Genomic DNA, 21,708 nt, shown 5'->3' on the forward strand with positions numbered 1-21,708 from the left:
GGTTTTGCTTTTCTATTTGCAGGGATTTTTTAATTACACTCTTCTTTTGGGTTATTATATTAGACCTTATTTATTGACTAAAAGGTCTTCTGAGTCTGGTATACATTGTATTTTACAAAAACTTTGTAATATAGCCATTCTTCCTTTACAATATGATTTGTAAAGCAACTAATGTAGAACCTTGGCTTTCAAATACCTTGAAAGTCTATTGTTCTCAGTTGCTGAGTTTACACGATAGCTAAAATTTGCCCCTTTGTGCACAAAAACTTGTTAAAAATTAACCTTTTTGGTGAAAATTATTTTAAAATACACCACATGCTTTTCTGTCTTCTTAAAGTACATTAATTGAGCTTAATTAGGTCTTTTTATGATGACTCAGTTGCGATTATAAACTTGATTATTATACTTGTACTATAATATCTGTAGTTGGAGTTAGGGTATTGCTCCCATAGCTAGACCCAGGAACAGAGTTGGGGAGTTTCTTTCTTCTCATATAGTTCATACGCCCCTCTTTTTCTCGCAGCTGCCACTTTTTGCTGTTGTTTTTCTGCCTACTTACTGCACATCTCCATCCAACTTCCTAACTTGATAATCCTAAATTACTGTGGGTGTGTGAACTGACCATCAAGCTTTAGAAGTATATATAAGGAACAAGTAAAGAGCCCCTGAGGAATTTAAGGCATGTAAACTTTAATGCATACAGTTTTGTCAGAATAGAGACCTTTGTGTTCAGTTCTTCAAAATTTTACTGAATATATCAAATGTGCAGAAAGTATCCTAGTATATAGCTGAGACAAAATTGGATACGGTATTACCTCTTCCTTTAAAGAATTTGCGTTCAGTAAGATTTTACCTCAGCTATTTTTTTAAAGAATTATTTTACCTCTAAGCTATTATTTGAGGTTATTTTGTTGTAGTCAGTCTTTAGTGTTAGTAGCACTCACCAGTGTGTCCTTCCCACTTTCTTCATTTTCATTATCTAGAAATCAATCACTGTAAAATCTACTCTTCATTCTCTCGTTTATTGGCAGGAAATCTGAAAACCTTTTTTGCATGCTTATATTTTATATATGTATTAGTACCATTTCTTCTCCATATAGTTAGCACAAATTAAGCTTCCTTTGAGCATTATATAATGCTTCATGGTTCTCATTATAAATATAGGTACTTGTTGTACCATATTATGTGTGTTTTTTAATAAAGCATAACTTTGGAGTCCAGGTAGACTTGAATTTAAATCCTGCATCGTTCACTTACTAGGTCCTTGGATAATAAATTATACAACCTCTCCAACATTTCATTTGTAAAATAGAACCAATCTACCCATCTTGCAGAGTTGTTTTGAAAATAATAAATTATGTATGTAAAGTATCTATCATGTTTTCTAGCACCTAGTAGGCTCCCAATAAATAAACCTATTGTCATTATTAGGCATGGTAAATTGATCTGTGTTTGTAGTGTACCCTAAAATATCCTCCATTAAATATATTGAGAATGTTAGTTAACTCAGGATTCCCGTTAATTGGGTGCTGTTAAAATAAATTTTATTGTCTTTTTATAAAATCACGACTAAAATTAAGATAGGTTTGTAGGTCGCTGAGAAAATGATAAGTTTTTATGACATTTCAGTATGCTGCCCACAATTCAATTTTGAATAGTTTTATTATTAACTCAAAGCTATACTTAGTAGTTGATTTTTTTTTTCTTGTCATGCAGTATTCTTTATGATCTTTCAGAACCCGACAGTCAGTTAATCCTCCTGGGTTTTGACCAGTGCAGTAACCTAACCCCTTAGTTAACCTTGAGAGCCAGAGGACGAGTTCACAGGTGTGGACCAGGAACATTAAACTTGTTGCCAGTGGAAAAATGTATCAGGAGCTTCGTTCAGATTTTTAAAAACTCTAAAAAGCACTTTGGTTGAGCAGTTTGCTTAAGGGTGTTGGGAATTTTTGTTTGGCTTTACGCTGTATGAATTCCAACATATATGAAAGGGGCATTTTTATAATTATTAATCTAATTTATGATTGATAAATTAGATTATTTAATAAGTGTAAAACTTCTCAGTAGTGTTAGTCAAATGGAACAATAAGGTGCTTTAGCCAGAAATTTGAAATCCAGATATCTAGATTGCCACTGTAGCCGTGAGATACCTCAGCATCTAATTTCTGTATCATTGTTTAGGTGCCATCATATAAAAAAAACAAAACTTGTAATTCAAACAGATGAATACTTAGAAGTAGTAACAATTTATCTTGCAAACTCAGCATACTCTTCAATTAAACTGATCGAGAATCATAAAGATAGATTTTTTCCCCCAAGTTGAAACACTAACGGACATTGCAGTCAGACAGACAGGGACACTAGGTTGGAGTTCTTTTTCCCTAACTTGCTAACTGTGTGACCTTGAGGAAATTACTAAATCTAAGCCTCAGATTTCTATGCCATGATCTACCTCATGGCATTACCAAAGGGACTAATGACCCAAAATATGTGAAATCCAAGGCATATAGTAAGGGCAGACATACTAAAAATTAAAATTACAATACCTCATATGCTTGGTTATAATAACCACATGCTTGGTTATTACTCAACTGTCAATTGTACAGTGACAAGAACTTCCATCAAGAAGTTTTCTGAGCTTGTTTGGGATGATATTCAGTATTACCTGCATGCTCAACAGTTTCGTTACCAGCAAAGCACAACTCTGATCTTTTAAATTAAAAAAGACCTATGCAGAGCGTTGACATCTAATCTGGGGCATATTTACACATTTAAAAGAAGTTTAAATGTAGGCACCTTAGCGTTTTTGTTGTATTAACTTTCATTATAAAAAAAAGCATTTGAATATATGTGATTTTTTTAAAAATTGTAGTTAAAAACTAATTTTAAATGGATTTTTACATAATTAAATTTGAATTAGATGTTTGCAGATCTCCTAAAGCACCTTTGCAGAAAATCTATCTCCCACTTTCCTGAGCAGAGAAATAAAAATGCCTAAATAAAAAGTTCTTATACATTGTTTTAGTGGGAAGACAACTTTTTATGTAGCTTAAATTTATATGTGCTAAAAATATCTCTTCCCAGTTTGTGACTTTTTTCACTTTCTCAATGGTATCGTTTGGTAAACTATAGTTACTAACGCATTCACCAGATTCGTTCACCAAGTTGAATGCCACCTGTAGCTTGAGGTAGTAGGGATGCATCAATGGGGGAAAAATACTGATTAAAGTTTATCAGTATTTTTCTGTATAATTTGTTCTTTTTCCATTTTTAAAGAAATCCCAAGGTCATATTTTTCTACAATCTAAATATTTTATAGTTTGCTTTTCATATTTAAATTCTTAATCCATTTGTAATTGATGGGGGGGATGAGAAAGGGTTCCAGTTTATTCTTAATAGATGATGTATTATGTCAGAACATCCTTTCTCCACTGATCTGTGACCGTTCCATTAACATATACTCACTTTACCTACATGTATTATATATTCATTTTCATTTACATTTAGGAAATTTGCTGTGTCAGCCAAAATCCCTGAAACTAAGTGGTGTCAGAAATGTTGTGTTGGTAAGTAAACTGCCCAATAACGTGACTCTCCTTCTTTGCACAGTGGATAAGAAAATGCTATGAGGCTCATTTTTAAATCGCGTAGAATAGTACTATTCCAGGGCATTCTGCCAGTAATAGCTTTATCCCCCTTAAGTAAAATAAATGTCTTGACCATTCTATCTCCATGTGAACTAAACTTAGTATAGTACATTGCGCATAACAGTTGTTTTACAAATAATTTATTGAGTGGATAAATGGAGCAAGTAGGGTGAGTTTTTTTTTTATTACAGCACTTCTATCACACCCTGTTCTCCAAGGGACCTGTTACTTAGTCACCATTCTGCTTAGTAATGGCTTATGAGACTACATTTATTTATTCAGCATGTATTTTAACATGTGAAACCTTATGCGTGGGATGTAAAGGTTAGGAGCCTCCCTGTTCACCTGCCACTAGCCTAAATTCCTGCCTCACTCACCCCCATAACAACTAGCTGTTTTATTTGCATATAGCAGAAACAAAAAATAGTTTCCTTCCCTTAAAAAACTCTATGGCAATTCAGTTTCATTATTTGTAAATCTGTATTTTGAGATTTGATTAATGTCATGTTGTTATGACCGAAGCATTACTGTTTGAACCTTACTACCAAAAGCACCCTGAATCACATGTCCTTAAATATGCTACATAGCCTGTCAATTTGGCAACCTCTTCCCAAATCTACTTTGACCCTTCATTCAGGATCTGGCTGCCTCAGCTAATCTCCCTGCTACCTTAAGACCTTCTTTCCACCTCCAGTCCTATAACAACCAGCAATTTCATTTGTGCACACAAAGAAAAATCCTGCAAGAGATGAGGGACTTCCATGCTGTTTCCTGGAACAGTATTTCTTTTTCACCCTGAAGTCTAATTAAGAAATTGAACTGGCAGCTAGCTTTCATTTGTTTGGATTTTTTGAGCATGTAACTATTATTGTAAGGACTTTGTATTACAAGAGAACTTACTGTACTTTTTTGCCTTGACAGTGAGAAATCCTTACACAGGCCTTAAATACCTGTGTGGGGCGCTTCAGACTAGCATTGTTCTATTAGAATGGGTTGAACCAATGCAGAAATTCATGTTAATTAAGGTAAGCGTGAAAGTCAACCTAAGTCATTCCTAGTATAAAAGCTTAATTAAGTCCATTTTCCTATTCTTGAAAAACAACAACATTTTTCAGTTAATTCCCAAGTTAATTTAATGATTTTTGAATTATGTGGCCAGGATAGGGAAAATCTGCGCAGTTGTAAGAAACTCCATATACCTGAGAAAAATATTTGAAAGAGGCTAGAGAAATAGTTTGGGGATGTGGCAGTAGGACCTAGAAATAGTGTCTCAAATTATATATATATAGTCTGATAACCAAGAACAGGAAGTGCTGAGAGAGCGCCGAAATCTTTGAATATGTTCTCTGCTCGACTTGGTCCGTCACAACAGAAAAACAACCTGCAGGTTGGCGTTCAGCCTAATAGGACAAGGGATAATCATGATGGGGGAAATTATTTGTTTTGCTTATATGCCTCCCTATTAATTCGCCCACGCCTTTTCCCTTGGATGGTGTTTTGTGCCTGAGTTTCTTTAGAATCTTTAATTAATGAATATTCTTTAAAATATTTGATATTACTCAGCCATAACTTAAATTTTGAGGAAAAACTAACTTGAAATGGGTTAAGTACAGGCTTAGCCACACCAAGGAAATTCTAAATGAATTTTTAAAGCTGTTTTCTTTATTTTATATAAATTAAGTAGGATTATCAAGCATTTCACTTTGAATGCTGGTACTAAGCCTCGTTAGTCAGGGCCAGATTTCCTGGTACCATCCACCTGGAAAAGAGGAAACGTGGATGGGTAATTTTTAGGCTTCCCATGTCTTCAAAATCTTTTATTTCTTATTATTCTAAGATATTAGACTTACAGTACAATTCTACTTGTAGGTCTCCCGTAAGATTTCTTGCTCTTAGCACTTGGCTTAAATTCTCTCAGCTATAGTCCCTTACCTGCCTCCTTTCATCTTAACCCAACTCTCCTTTCTCTGTCTCTCTGCTTCAAGACTCTGTATGTTTTGTCTCTGGATTTGATTATTATTATTTTGATTAGTATTTAAGATGTTTCTATACTATAGCTCTTATCATAAGTGTTCAAAAACATTCTTATGCTTTTTATATTCTTCCTTCCACTTAATGACATTTCTGACAAAGTTTTTGCTTCACTAGACAACATTTTCATCAAAAATAAAAGTTATAAATTAAACACCTTCCCAACAACCAGTTTTGTACTTACTACAAACCAGGCATAATGCTCTTTAACTAGAGAGACAAAGATGAGTAAGATACAATCACTGTTCTCAAGGATCATCACCAATAGCAACTGGATTTAAAACTCTTACACAGGAATCCCCTTCTGTTAATGACTTACACACATTGCTTAGTTATTGGAAGCTAAGAAGAAATATTCAAAGGCTGTTGGTTTTCTTATTTGCTGACAGAAAAAATATTAAACAGAAGCATTGTTTTCTTTATGCGTTACTGCTGTTACCACATTTCAAAAAGAGTTATTTTAAATGTTTTAGCTTATTAAAAATGTGACAGATTTTATCCAAAGTATATCCCCAAGTAACTGGCAAGCTCCTAGAGAGAGGTTTAGAGAGTGTTGAAGAAGCAGTGTCCATACCTATGGGGTGGATGCCCTCCGCCAGGCACAGGGAGGGAAGGGATGTGGGGACATAGAGCTTCATCTTCCAGCCAGGAGGAGCACATTCTGTTTTCTAGCACTTAAGAACTAGTAGTTGTGGTAGCCCCATTTCATCTGTTTATTTTGTCTAGAATTTATTTTTGGGGGGGCCTTTACAATGAATTGCCAGATTAAAAAATAAATTCAGTTGCTTTGTTAAATACTAGAAGTATCCCTTTTGGAAATATAATGAAAACACAGCCCATTTATAAGAGCAATAAAAATATAAAATATATTTAGAGTGGACTTAATACAACATGCGTAATACCGTAAAACGTGAAAAGATAACTTTTTTATTGTCAAGAAGAACATTGCTAGCACCTCAGAACTCTCCATGGCACCTGCTGCTAGTTAGCTCCTTTATTTTTCGTTTTTACTATATAAGCATATACCCCTAAATGTTAGAATTAATTTTACCTGATTTTTTTAAACAGTATGTAAGTGGAATCATAAAACATATATTCATTTGCATCTGGCTTCTTTTGTGCAGCATTCTATTCGTGTAGTTGTTGGATATAGCTATAATTTGTTCATTTTCATTGCTCTATAATTCTTAGTATGAGCATGCCATAATCTTATCCATTCTATTTGGGTTCCTTCCAGCTTTTTGTTAATTCTCAACAATGCTGCTGTGAGCATTTTTACATATGTCTCCTATGCATGGGTGTAGTCATGTTCTCTCGAACATATAACTAGGAGTGTCATTGCAGGGTCCACATGAGTAAATAATATAATTAATCAGTGTGGCCATACCAATTTATACTCCCACCGTCAGAGTCTTAGCATTCGTTTGCTTCTCTATCAGTAAGCTTATTATTGTTCGTTTTAATTTTAGCCATTTTGTTGGGTATAGATAGTATCTCATGCTTTTATCCCTGATTATTAATGAAGTTAGTGTTTTCCTTCTATGTTCCCAGACTTTCAAAATATGAACTTATTTAGTCTTTTTGTAGCAATATAAAAATAATTTTAAAGTTATGTAAAATTAAAATGGTTGCATTGTATTAAGTTCATTTATTAAATAAAATCACTTGAGATATGGGGCTATATTTCTCTTATTTGTGTTTCTTTTCTGCCCGCACTTATAAGAGGAGTGTCTCTTGCTAATCAGCATTTCAGTTTTCTCATCCATGTTTGCTCAGTTGGAAAAGAAGGCAGAAGAGTATTATTGAAGCAGCGTCAAATTAGGAAACAGGAGACTCTGCCACAAAGGGCTAGGGGACTCTGGGCCAGTCACCCAGTTTCTGGGTCTCAGTTTTCATCTCTGAAAAGAGAGGGTTGGACATGTGATTTGTAAGTTGCCTTCCAGCCCTAATATCTTAAAATGATGTAATTTTTAACTTAAAAAATATTTACAGTGCTAAATGTACAATCTTCATAAAGATACTTCATAATTAGGACTTTTCTGCATACCCCAAGTTTCTGTGAGAAGAAGCAATCTTTTGTAGTAGAGATCTAGTTTACACATTTAATAAAACTAAAAATTCTTAATAGTGTTCTTGTGAAATTTTTTGGCTTTCGTTTTCCTTTTTTAATGTATTTTTGTTTCTTTCTCTAGCACATAGATTTCCCTATACCGTGTCCACTTAGAATGTTTGAAATGCTGGTAGTTCCTGAACAGGAGTACCCTTTAGTTTGTGTTGGTGTCAGTCGAGGGAGAGACTTCAACCAGGTGGTTCGATTTGAAACCGTCAATCCAAATTCTACCTCTTCGTGGTTTACAGAATCAGGTTTGTGATTTTGATTGAATTATAGACCAATACATGTACTGGATGTATAAGTAACAAGTTTTATACATGTCTCATTAGGCAAAAAAATGTCTTAGTGCATAAAAATCCAATCTTGAACAACTTATTAGACTGGAAAAAGGAAGATGACTTGCTTTAAGATAGCTCATTAGTTTGATACATTTAAAACATACCAGCAGTCTCCAAACTTGAGTGTGCATCAGAATCAACTGGAGGCTTATTAAAACACATTGTCGGCCCCACACCACGTTTTTCATTCAGTAGATCTAGAGTGGGGCCTGAGAATTTTGATTTTTGTAAGTTTCCAGGTGATGCGGATGATGTTGATATAAGGACCAAACTCTGAGAACCATATATATACACACACACACACACAAATCTCAGGCTAATAGAAAAGCTGACTTAAATAAAAGAAAAATTTTATGAAATATAGTTTATTTTTCCGAATAGTCTTTATAATTAATACACAGGTGCTATCCAGTAACTTGAAAGTTTTTTAATGATTTGTAATTAGGATACAAATTATAAGTATAGACAGCTGTTTCCAAAGTATTTGAGGGTTCTTGAAAATAATGCTTTAATATATTTCCTTAAAATTTGATCTGCATTGCTCAGTTGCATAGCAGATCCTTCCTTCATAGCTAGTATTATAGAAAATACTATTTCTAGTTGAGGAGCTCTTTACAAAAATTTGCTTATAGTTTGAAACCTTCAGTTGTGTTGTTGCAAACAGTACACATTGTCAAAAGTTGAGTTTCGTGGTAAATAAATCTGATTAAACTTTCACACTTAAAATAAAATGACCTTAAAGGGCTTTTTATTTTTATTTTTAAAGCACTGTGTTTGTTGTGAAACTCCTTTTGCTTTTTTTCTTTTTAAAAAATGTCATTGTACAGTGTTTTGCTATAAAACAGGCAATGGCTAGTTTAGAAGGCAATTTTTAAAGATATTCCAGTGACCCTTTGTCAGAATCTTTGGCTACTTAGGGAACAGTTAAGGAACCAATTTGACAATAATTATTGATTAGTCAGGAGTTTGTTGGAAGCCTGGTAGAGTGTTCACAAAAAGAAAAAGAAAATAAATTGAGAGACTGAGGTTCTTTGGCATTGAAAAAAAAATGATCACAATCACATTCCCAAAAGCCTAGAGACAATTACGGGTCTTGCTGTAGCCCAGGAAATTTGAAAGAGTTTTCCTTTAAGGACGTATTGTTGAAGGATAAATCCTACATCGCAGGCCCTTGGTAACCTTACCTGGCTTCTCTTTGCCCCCCCCCCCTACACCCCCCCCCCCCGCCCCTCAAATTCTCTGTACTATCTTTTCCCTTAAACATCCATCCTCCCTTTCAGACTTCTGCTTTCTAATCTCTTTCTCCCTATTTCACAGGAAGGGATTGTTGGTTGATTAATATTTTATTGTCAGTGAATTTTAGTTAATGTCTTAATTCTCCTAAGCATTATCATTGTAAATCCTTTTCTAATCGTTGGATGAAGGGCCTCATTTCCTGACAAGAATTTTGTAAGGCTGTGGGTATATCCTTCCAATAACTTTTGATTACATTCTCTGACTGTAATGAAATCCCTTTAAAGAGTGAGAGAGAAAGTATGGTTAGGGTTTTGCATCAGACGAAATGTAAGCCAGTGGTTTTCTAAACTCTGCTGTGCATTAGAATCCACCTGGACAGCTTTTAAAAATCCTGATACCTCAAGTCACACACACACTCAGTTAAATAACATCTGGGGGTGGCAGCTGGGCATTAAAGATCTCTAGATTATTCCAGTACTTGGAAATTAATTGTTAAAAGCAATTGATAAAACCTCGTTTTCCTGGCTTTCTACTTAGTAACCCTAGGCTGCCTTCTTGAACTGCCGTATCTTTGTTCAGATTCTTAATTTTCACCAAGTGTGTAAGAGCTACAAAGATATGATTGGTCTGATTTGCAGGATGCCTGTTCCATATTCTTCCAACCTTGGTTAGCTACAGAAGCACCAGGTCTAGATACATTTGAAAGTCTGAATTACAGCAGTCCTTGGATGTCCTAATATTCTAGATACTATCAGAAGTAGAAGAAAGGCAGGGTAGACAATAGATAAGACCCACTCTTCAGAAAAATACAAGTATAGAAGCAAAGGCCCATAGCTCAGCAATTTCAGTTTTGATGTTCAGACAAAGCTTGGAGTATCCTATCAAGTCATTTGAACATTTTCAGTTTGTAAGAACGTTTATATAGCATTATAATAAAAATAATGCCTCTTTGCATTTTCGTAGGACTTCATACTTCTTACAGTACTTTAATATTTTTAAACTCATTTGTACTCAAAATAATGTTTGACTCACTGATTCATTCATTTGATAAATATTTATTGCATGTGCTAGGCAGCGTCATATAATGATACACAGGGCACAGTCCCTGGCCTCCTCAGCTTAGAGTCAGAAATTAGTCATAACAATACAGAAGATTGGACTTCTAATTGCACATATGAATAAAAATAATGACATCACCAATAGTAATGACTATAGCTAATACTCTGTTAAGCACTCACATAGTTTAGCTTTTACATCAGAGTTTGAACTCAAGCAGCCTGGCTCAACCACTGTATACATATAGCTAAAAACTTGTATCCATTTCAAATTCAGTGATGTTCAGAATTATTGTTTTTTTAATGTCTTGTGCTCTGATACTACCTTTTTCTGTAAGTTTATTGAGTTTGTTTGTGTTACAGATACCCCACAGACAAGTGTTACTCATGTAACCCAGTTGGAGAGAGATACCATTCTTGTGTGCTTGGACTGTAAGTTTTTATTTATGTACATCTTATTTTAATAAGATTTCTTTTATCATAATTTTTAAGTGACTTTTTTTCTCTTTGTAGGTTGTATAAAAATCGTAAATCTCCAAGGAAGATTAAAATCTAGCAGAAAATTATCATCAGAACTCACCTTTGATTTCCAGATTGAATCAATAGGTAAGTCAAAGTTTTGTATGATTTACTTACGAGCTGCTTAAAATAATTTACCTGATAATTATCCAAAATTATAAAAATATAAGGACTCATTTTTAAAAAATATAGTATATAATGAATATAAGATCAATATCAGTCTTCGCTTTTACACAGTATCTAAAATAGCTTAGTAACTGTGATATAATCTAAATAATGTTATCTTCTTTACAGATTTGGCATTTTGAAAAGAAATAATTAAATACTATTTTTTGTAACATATTAAGTTATGAATTTCCATTTCCTCTAGATTCCTGTAGTTTTCCTATAAGTACTTTAAAATTTAGTACTTAGTATACTGTATTGTATTTGTGCTCTTATATTTGCTGATCAGAGGGTTTTAATTAGTATATGGAATTTCCTTCTTGCCATTCTTACATTTGTTTGACGAGTTTTTTCTGAAAAGGGATTTCTTAACAAAAATCATTCTAAAATGATTGTGTTCAGGAAAAATTAAGTAAAATGATCATATATGGGACAGTGCTAGGGAAAATGAATGACAAATTAATTCAGTATTTAACTATACACAATTCTTCTGGGGTCCTTTATAAATAATATAAAGATATTTGCATGTATATGTATATTTATATGTTGGCAGAGGGAAGGGCTAAGGATGGATAGTTCATTTGTCTTAATCCCAGTTTTGTTTTTACTCTTTCCTTCAACTAAAGCATCTCTCTCCCAGCAAACAAATATTGGTGTAATAAGAAGTCAGTTTTGAGGGACATCTGCTCAAGATGTTAAAATGGAATCCATGCTTTAAAACACAGGTCAAAATAGCGAGGGTCAATAAACAACATAAACAGAACAGAACCTCACGTAGTATGTAGGCCTGAAGCCAATAGACCTGTTGGGCTCCTTAGTGATAAAGAAGACTAAAGGCATCCTACAGGAGTTGGGGAACCAGAGCCAGGCCCATTGTGTGAGGTGCCTACTAATCAAGACTCTCCCTACCTAAGGCCTGGTGGTTTTGGAGGCAATTTTTGTCCACCCAAACAAGATTAGTACAGAAAACAAAATTATTCAATTTCATGAAAATAGATTTTTGTAATATCTAAATAAAATACTAGCAAATGAAAATTCATATAATCAAGTATTGGACTTTATCCCAGGAAAACAAGGATGGTTCAGCATCAGAAAGTTTATTTCTGTAATAATACAGCACATTAACGTTAAAAGCAAGAAGTCGTGTGAATCTTTAGTAGATGCACAGAAAACATTCAGTAAAATCCACATAATTCATGAATTAAAAAATAAAAAACTTAGCAAATTGGGAATACAAGTTTGCCTAGCAAAGCCAGGTAGAATATCATGTTTAATGGTCAAACTAATTCCCATTAAAGTAGAAAATGAGGTGCGGATTATTGCTGTCACATTTCAACATTGTCTTACTAGATAAGAAAAGGGAACTATGAGGATTAGAAAGAAAAAAGTAAAAGATCCTTTTTTGCGGATGGTATGGTTATCTACATAGAACATACAACTCTACACAACTCCTAGAACCAAGAAGAGAATTCAGAGTTGCTAGATAGGAGTAATACAATGAATAGCTTTCTGATATGTTAGTGAAATTCTGAATAGGAAAAAAAATCTAATTGACAATGGCAATAAAATATGTAGGAATAAATATAATAAAAACATTTAAGATGATTATCTAGGAAATTCCAAATTATTGTTTAAAAGCATAAAAGAAGATTTAAACTAAAGAACTACACCATGTCCATGGATAGAAAGACTGATTATGAGAAATGTCAATTCCTCACAAATAATCCACAAATTCAGTGCATTTACAATAAAAATCCCCAAAAGGTATTTTGTGCCACTTGATAATCTGACTTAAAATTCATGTGAAAGAGCCAAGGGCCAAGAATAGTAAAATAAATTTGGATAAGTACTTATCCTACTCAATATTGAAACTTACTATAAAGCTAAATAAAGTGATTAAGACAGTGTGGGATTAACACAAGGATAAATAAATAGAAGAGTGGAACAGAAAGGAAGGCTCAGAAATAGAACTACATGTAAATGGAAATTTATGTCATTACATGTCAGTGGGGAAATGATGCATACTATTTAACAAATGATGCTGGTATAATTGGTCATCTAGAGGAAACAAAATTTGATTTCTTGGTCATTGAATACACTCGCAAATATCTATTAAATATGTACATATAAAAAACAAAATTAAAAATTTTTAGAAGATACATCTATTTCTATGTATCTACCCTAGAGAATATTTTGCACATGTATTCAAAAAGAGGTACAAGAGTGTTTGTTACAGCATTCTAATTAGAACCATCATTTGATTCATCATACCAAATATATGGAAGTTGGAAACATTCAATATAAAGTTTACACTGATAATGCAAACTTACGTGGTAATAGTAAGAACATGCATGGGAATGATAAATACTAAATGTGTAGGAATAGTTTTCTTAGGGAGGAAAGAAAGGCTGGAATGGGACCAGAGGATGGGGTATGTAAGGATGCCTGCTGTATTTGTTTTTATTTAAAACAAAAAGCAAATAGGGAAGAATGTTAGGATTTGACAATTGAATGGTGGATACATGTTTTTTTTAATGCTATTCTCATGTTTTCCTATATGTTTGAAATATTTAAAAATATTGTCATTTTATCAGAACATTTCCATAACAAAGAGTTTCAGTGAATTTTATTTTTTCTTGCCAAAAGGATGAATAAGTTCTATATAGTGTTTTTTAAATTTCAAAGGTAAAGATGCCACATAAATAAGGAGTGAGTGACATTAATTGAAATGTTGCTATGCAAGATAGAGAGAGGGATGAAATGATGCTTATCAGTTGAACTTTTGTACTATTAACAGTAACTGAGCTGTTCTTGCCTGCTAGTTTGCTTACAAGACAGTGTGCTAGCTTTCTGGAAACATGGAATGCAAGGTAGAAGTTTTAGATCGAATGAGGTAAGTCATCTAAAAATTATGTCCATTAAATAGTCATAAAACATTATCAAATTTTATATCAAACAATTTTTGACTTTGGAAAATTCCTATTTGATACAAGGACTACTTGATTTGCTAACTTTATTAATATTTACTGTATCAAGTCTAGTGACAAAATTAATAGCACATACTTTATAGCCACCTTTCTCTTTCCATTCACTCAGACAATTTTAGTGCATATTTTATGTGCTTCCAGGTAATCACCCTTATATTCAGAACAGGAACTTGCTAATACTGCTAAAAGTGAACTATGATTTTCTTTCAACTTTCCCAGACCATCTCTGTGTCTTGAGGCACCTTTTCTGCTTTGTATTTCAGAAATAATGACCAATGCAGGCTATAAGTAAAGGGTTCTTCATTTCTCTTGAAGCCACCTTGCTTCCTATTTCTGTTACCTTTATTCACTTGACAATTATAAGATTCTTTTCCCCGTTCCCTTACCTTTTATTAACCTTTAGCATATATTTTCTGAGTCCTTCCTACCTTAATTTAACTCCAGGTCATGTGACATATTCAATTCAGTTCAACATTTACACCAGGAAGTGCTAGGATTATAAACATGAACAAGTCGTGCTACTTGTCCCCTGGAATGTTGTGGGAAAGTAAAATCATCAAAAATTCTTCTAGTTTCCCCAAGCTAGTCTCTATATAGGATAATTTTTACTTGAGCATTGGAGGGAAAGAAGAACTTTAGGTGCCTCTAGCATGAAAATGGCCCATTTATGTCCTAAAGTGTCATTCATTAAGCTGAGAGCGTTTCTTCTCATAAAGTAAACAATATAGTAGGGTGATGGTGAGTGTGACTTCCAGAGTCAAGACACCTGGGTTTAAGTCTCAGCTCTGCTCTTTAGTAACTGTGTGACCTTGGCCTATCACTTCTCTTTGCTTGTATTTTTTCATCTGTGAATTGAAGATAACAAAATAGTACTTACTTCATAGGGTCGTTAAGATTACATGAAAAGAAGCATGTAATGTGCTTGTCATAATGCCTGGCCTATAGTAAATATTCAAGAAAGGTCGCTGCTAATATGTTTCTAGTTGTAATTCCCACAAGAGGATGTCACTTCTCAGGAAGATATTTTAAAATCACCTGAGGGAATCGAGCAGGGAAGTAAGAACAGTCAATAGTTAATAAACACTAGGCTGAGAAAGAAAAGCACCATAGGCAGGATATAAGAGAATGGTTTTAAAAAAGAGAAAAACTTGCCCCCCAAAGTCATTTGAGGAGCTTTTCCAGACTACGAAGGTAGCCCCCTAACTGAATACAATCCCTCCAAAAGTGTTATGTCCTCCTAGTAAGCAAACCGCAAACTACCTTGAAGATCAGGTCTGAGGAGAGCATGTTGTAGCCTTCAGGTGCAAAGTTACCAAAGAAGTTAAGAATTACTGGTGTTTCCAGGAAAACTCATCATAGCAGTACTGACAGAATAAGTTTAGATTCAAAATAAAAAATGTTTCTTCAGCCTACCAAATTTTGGTGAGAAGTTACTGCCATTGTAATTTGAAATGGTTTGCAATCAGTAACCAATAAACAGTGGGTTGCTCTTTCTCCTGTAGACTTACTCTTAACTCCCCGACTGGTAATTGGTCACACTGAGGACTTCTTGGAGGACATGTGCCTTGGGAAAACATCATTTTGGGAGACTGGGGAAGAAATGGGAAAAAGAATGATCTATTTCGCACTTCCTTAGTTAGGCATTATACCCACTAATACTTGTAAGAACACTGCTAGATCCTACTCCAAGGTCAATATTTTTATCCCCTTTTGCAGAAGACAAAACCGTTTCCAACAAATTAACATACCTTGCATGGTGTCATAGCTAGTAAGTGGGAAAACGGGTTCAAACTCAAGTCATAAGTTTGTCTCAAACCACATTGCAGCCTTTTAAGTAAAAGGACCAGATCTAGGTGTCTTACTGAGATGAGGTACTAACCTTGCTATTATTCACATAACTGACAAAAAGTTTCTGATGAGTAAAATGAACTGGGTGCTTTGCTTTTAAATTTTTCCCTTGCTTTCTGTAATTTAACAAGTAAATGGTTTTCCTACATATTTTATGATTTATTTAAAACTAGACACATTTTTCCTAGACTAATAAATTGATGCACCAATATGCTAATTTAACAAAGGGATCTATTTCCCTTAACTCAGGGATCTATTTCAATCTTAGGAATGATCTTCCTTTTCCATAGAGTTATAAAATAAATCCCCATATAAAATGTTATGCCTTTAATTTCAGAAATTAAATGTATATTTTAATTGAACAGGTAACACAGGAAATTTCAGATAGCACAAGAATTTTCAGACTCCTTGGATCTGACAGGTATGGAGGGTGTTGTATTAAGTAAATAGTACTAAACATGGCATTCTATAAATTCAGCATGAAGTTGGTTTCTTTTTCAAGAGAATTGAAATTTATTCAGAAATATATTCAACATTATATTTTTCACACATTAAGAGTTCACGAGTCAGAAAGTTTTAAAGCCTGAGAATGTGCCTAACCTCTCAAGTAATAGGAATATGTAATTCTGTCAGTAATTGTTTTGTATTAAACATATTATCTAAAGTATTTATACCACAAGAAAGAAGAAGTACCATATGCTAATAAACAGGAACTTTTTGATTTTAGTGCCTAATAGGATTTGGGATTATACTCTGTTTTACTTTCTGATTCTTAAAATACAAATTGTTTTTAGAATTTACAGTAAGAATTAAGTTCCCCCAAATTATTCCTAATACAGGTTCTCCTCCCACCCGCATTCCAACTCCCACTCTTAGGACAACCCTGGCTTAGAGGTGGGAGGTGGTGGGCCGCAAAATTACTTCCCAGAGCTGGAACTGGCTCTTTAATCATAGTGATTTGCAAATGATTTCTGTCCACAAATCAAATAAGCAGAAATTGTAGAGGCATATAATGAAGAAGCAGTGGAAAATTTTTCTAACATTAGTTTTCAATAATAACTTTGTGTGTTTTTTTGTTTATTACTTTTAGGGTCGTGGTTTTGGAAAGTAGGCCAACTGATAATCCCACAGCAAATAGCAATTTATACATCCTCGCGGGTCATGAAAACAGTTACTGAGAAATGTGCTTTGACAATTAACTATAGAAAGAAAGAACACTACCGCTGCAACATTAATGGATGCTTGAAGCTGTACAAAAGCTGCAGTAACCTGGCTTCAGTTACTTGTAATTTATTGTGGCATGAGACAAGATGGGGAAAACTTTTGTTTTAAGTGGTATGGGTATATTTAGCATATTGAACCACACAAGTGCTTAATTCATTGTTAATGTAATCTTTGTACATATAGGCAGTATTTTTCTGTGAAACTTCATATTGCTGAAGACATACACTAAGAATTTATGTAGATAATGTACTTTTATGAGATGTAAAAGTGTCTTATCTGTACAGATGTAAATGTTGATGAAAAATGCAACTGGGGTTAATATTTTAAGAATTCTTTAGTATATTCTTGGGTGTGGCTATATTACAAAATGGGATGCTGGCAATGAAACAGTACATTTAACACTATTGTATTTTTATTATATGTAATTTAGTAATATGAATATAAATCTTGTAACTTTTAAAATTGTAATGGAGGCTGTAATCATTTTATAATCTTGTTTTTAATTTTAATGCAAGTACACTGGTGTTTATATTTGCACAAAGTATTGATATGTGATGTATTAAGTCACAAAAGGAAGCTGTGACATTGTCAATATGCATTTGGCTCCACAACATCTTTTTTAAATGTATTTGGATTGTTTTCTATGTGAAACAAGCCAATTAACCACCTGTTGTAGTAACTGGTCTTTTTATATTTAAGCAGAATTCTGTAAGATTGCTTGTCTGTGCTTAAAAACAATACCTTTGAAAAATTTTTAATCACAGAATAGTGGTACCATGATGTAATACTGCAGTTGTCTGAATTACAGTATGCACAAAGAATAAGTAAGCATTCTTAAAGAGTCCACACTAAACATTTCATATAATCACGTTGAAGAGCTATAACATTCCATGAAGTGAAGTGGTTCAAATTTCTGGTGGAATTGTTACTTTTGTTGGCCTTATTTTATGATCATTTTCATATTTCTTTTGATTTAGAGTATTAACACATGGCCAAAATAATTTAGTTACTACCTCATATAAACAATGTAATGGTTACTACACATCACAGGAACTTAGTTTTGGTTAAATTCATTTTTGATTGCTGTTTTTCCAATGGAATATGTGTATATATATACCAAGTTTTGGCAAAATGCACACTTTGGCTCTTTTTTGGTATATGTTCTTTATATTTTAATGTGAGTATATACACTAAGAACAAACTAAGTTGTGATTTATGGTCTTCATTTATGTTAATTGATAATGCTTTAAATATGTTCCTGATTGTACATAGTGTAAAATAAACATGTTTTTTAACATGCTGTTGTATAGTAGCTTCTCATCTGACTTAATTTATATATAGTAAAACTAAAATATATTGAAAAAATATTTTCAGTTCTGCATTAAATCCTTAAGTACCCATTCTGGTCCCTCAGATCATGATTGTTTTTGTTTTGTATTTTTATCTGTCATCTCAGTGTCATAAGACAATAATATCCCCACATTTGAGAAAAGGACATCTTTTATAGTGTTCAACTTCCTGATCAGGAAAATCACTTAAATATTCATAGTGTTTTGGTTCGAGCAGGTGTGAGCAAACTATATTCCTCAGCCTGTTCCTGCTCACCACCTGTTTTTGTAAATAAAGTCTTACTGGAACATACCACATATTCATTTACATGTTGTCTGTGGCTGCTTTGGCACAAAATGGCAGAGTGGAGAGGTTGCAAAAATACTGTATGGCCCATAAAGCCTAAAATATTTACAGTCTGACCCTTTATAGGAAAAGTTTGCCGACTCCTGGGTGAGGGAAAGGAAGGGAGACTTGAGGAATGCGGTTCTGGAGGTTAAAGAAGGGGAAGATTAGGATGGAAGAACTGGTCTGGGGGTAAAGAGGAACCATTTCTACTTGCCTGTTGTGATCTTGGACAATTTACTTAGAACAGTTTCCTTATCTAGAAATGTGACTTCTAAATCATACATATGTTAATAACTATACCAGTTGTATACATTTATCACTTTTGCCAAACAAATACGTTGTGACCAATCTTAGCATTCATGACTGAATAATGAGTGTTTCAGAAACACATCTTTACCAGTATAACATTATCATCAATTTGTTGAACAACAGACTCATGGTAAAGATTTTCAAGAAATTAAGATTCTGTTCTTGGCTTTTATTGACAAGGTTGTTGATCCTTTTTCTGAGCTACTGTTTTTCCTAGTTTCTAAGTCCTATGAGTTATGGAAAGGGTCACATCTCAAAAACAAATTAATCATCACATTTAATTGTCAAGGACTTAGAAATATTTCCAGAAAACAAGGCATACTACTAGTTGCGTGTTAACCATGGGCTTTTTAAAAAATACAGACCCCTGGAATCAATCTTTGGAGGTGAGTTGAGGACCAGTAACCTATATTTTTATAAAGTTGTACGAATACTGATTCCTGTGTGAGAACCACCGGTTGACATTGAATTTAAATCAGTCACACACCTCAGAAAAAATAATCTTTAATGACACTTAAAACTGCAGATTTTGGGGCTGTACTCAGTAAATTTTGATTAATGATTTTTATTAACTCAAAAGGAAGAGAGCTGCTCACATCAATGTTTGAAAATCTATTTTATCTTCATTGAAGTTCAAGCTATCTATCTTGTTAGCTACTTAGACATTGGTGTTGAGAATGATGAGATGAGTTGTTTCTGGGCCTGTTGGTATTATTCAACTTGCAAGTGTGTCACTGATTTCAGTAGAGACCATAAAATAAAGGACAGATAGATACCAGTTTTCGCTATTACTAGAAGAAAGAGTAAAGTGTGTGCTATGTAAAATGATGGGTAAACACTAAGCGTATTGCTTAAGGGAATATAAGTGCCCAAGGCATATATCTGTGTGCCAGGTGCTATTCTACGTGCTTTACTCGATTCTCCCACTGAAGCTCCAGAATAGCCCAATGGGGTAGACATTGTTAATACAGTTTTACAGATGAAGAAACTAAGGCACAGAAAGGTTAAGTAACTTGCCCAAAAATACAGCCATTAGTGGTAGAGCTAGGATTTGGACCTAGGGACTTAACTACTGTGCAAAACTTACACAGTATATATCCACTGCCCTCTAAAATACACTCTAGCATTTTTTCCCCCTGAAGTTACATTTATTTTCTCCAGGAGGGAGTTGGATTTCAAATTCTGCTTTTCACTGTCTTTTTGCAACAGGAGAAATTAACAGCATTTCTTTCTCAATGTTTTTGCTTTACTAGAAATCATTTTCCTTATTCAGAGCATTTTGTATGAGAGTAAAAGGATTTGCATCAAATTAACTTTACAGTTAAATCTTATTAAATAAGTCTGTTAAAATTCATTACAAAGACTTTTTTACGTTTGTGAGATAACTGTTTAACCAGCATATATCGATTATTTATAGTGTATCCAGAAACTTTATTGGCACTGGAGAAAAGATGGAAACGGCATCATTCCCAATATGCAAGGAGCACACTTGGATAAAAAAGTTTAAAAAGAGGTGCAAAAGGCTGTGCCTAATTAATTCTATTTGGGGGAAGGAAAGCCTTTATGTAGAGAGTTATATATAAACCAGGTTATTGATGGGTAAAAGGAGTTTAGCAAGTGCAGCGGGAAATCAGGGTAGGGAGCTGTAGGCTAGGCCAAGGCATAAAACTGCTGCATGTTCAAGGAATAGTGACATTAAATGCAGCTGAGTTTAGGGTGCCTGGAACATAGTAATGGGGCATGAAGCTAGAGAAGAAGGATACGCCCAATTGTGAAGAGCTAGTTCAGGAGAAAAGTAGCTCGAGTAGTCAACATTTTCGGAAACGGCAGAGATCAAATACTACATGAAGATGAAAATAGGCTGTTGGGTTTGTACATAAGGTGATCACTTGTATCCTTACTGAAAATTTTCTATGGCACTATAAGGGCAGAAATGATACAGAAATGTGTAGATGTGAGTTTATGTAGATTTGAGTGTATTGGGAGGATGTTTGGTCTTAGAGGAGGAAGGACATAAAGGTTTCTCATTTTGTTTTCCAAAGATGGGCGGAGATTAGAGCATATTTCTAAGCAAATGAAGGAAATGGAGACTTGAAGATAGATGAGAAAAAGAGTCACCTCTGAGATCAGAAGACAAATACGGACATCCTATATCGGCATGATGAGCATTTCATTGATGCTCATTCTCAACGTACAGGTAGTATTTTTAAGTCATCTTGGGAACAAGAAGGGTAAGCTTTGCCAAAAATTATCTTTTCCAATTTACCCCAACATTATTTGTTTGCTTTGACTCGCCTCCCCGCTGGGTGGCAAACATGTCTCCCATCTAAATCAGCCCAGTCACTAGTACAATGCTTGCTGAATTATGAAAAGGGCAGCAAAATACCACAGCTAGTAGCTGCTTGTCACGAAAAAGCCTACGAAGTTTGCTGAAAAGCTACTTGAGGTGTAGGGCAGGACTGAAGAGGAATGACTAAAAAGAGGATCTGATAAACAGGGTGTGTGCCCAGGCAGGAAACGGACTAATACTCAGGTTGGCAGGGGCTTAATTTTAGTGCT

The 21,708-nt window shown here is 34.1% G+C and overlaps 1 protein-coding gene across 4 annotated transcripts in view; it reads left to right on the top strand.

The window, feature by feature from the left end:
- MAP4K3 (mitogen-activated protein kinase kinase kinase kinase 3) overlaps positions 1–18,564 on the top strand; it is a 149,056-nt gene extending 130,492 nt beyond the window's left edge. For all 4 annotated transcript variants that reach the window (XM_081068041.1, XM_081068042.1, XM_081068043.1 and 1 more), the window contains 8 exons: positions 3,508–3,566; positions 4,569–4,672; positions 7,871–8,042; positions 10,784–10,852; positions 10,934–11,026; positions 13,927–13,997; positions 16,305–16,360; positions 17,030–18,564. In XM_081068041.1, coding sequence (XP_080924167.1) covers positions 3,508–3,566; positions 4,569–4,672; positions 7,871–8,042; positions 10,784–10,852; positions 10,934–11,026; positions 13,927–13,997; positions 16,305–16,360; positions 17,030–17,117 — 712 coding nt within the window. In that variant the 3' untranslated portion in view covers positions 17,118–18,564. The remainder of the gene's footprint in view (positions 1–3,507; positions 3,567–4,568; positions 4,673–7,870; positions 8,043–10,783; positions 10,853–10,933; positions 11,027–13,926; positions 13,998–16,304; positions 16,361–17,029) is intronic.
- The last annotated feature ends 3,144 nt before the right edge of the window (positions 18,565–21,708 follow it).

Source organism: Rhinolophus hipposideros, assembly GCF_964194185.1.
Source record: "Rhinolophus hipposideros genome assembly, chromosome: 12".
Classification (NCBI taxonomy): domain Eukaryota; kingdom Metazoa; phylum Chordata; class Mammalia; order Chiroptera; family Rhinolophidae; genus Rhinolophus; species Rhinolophus hipposideros.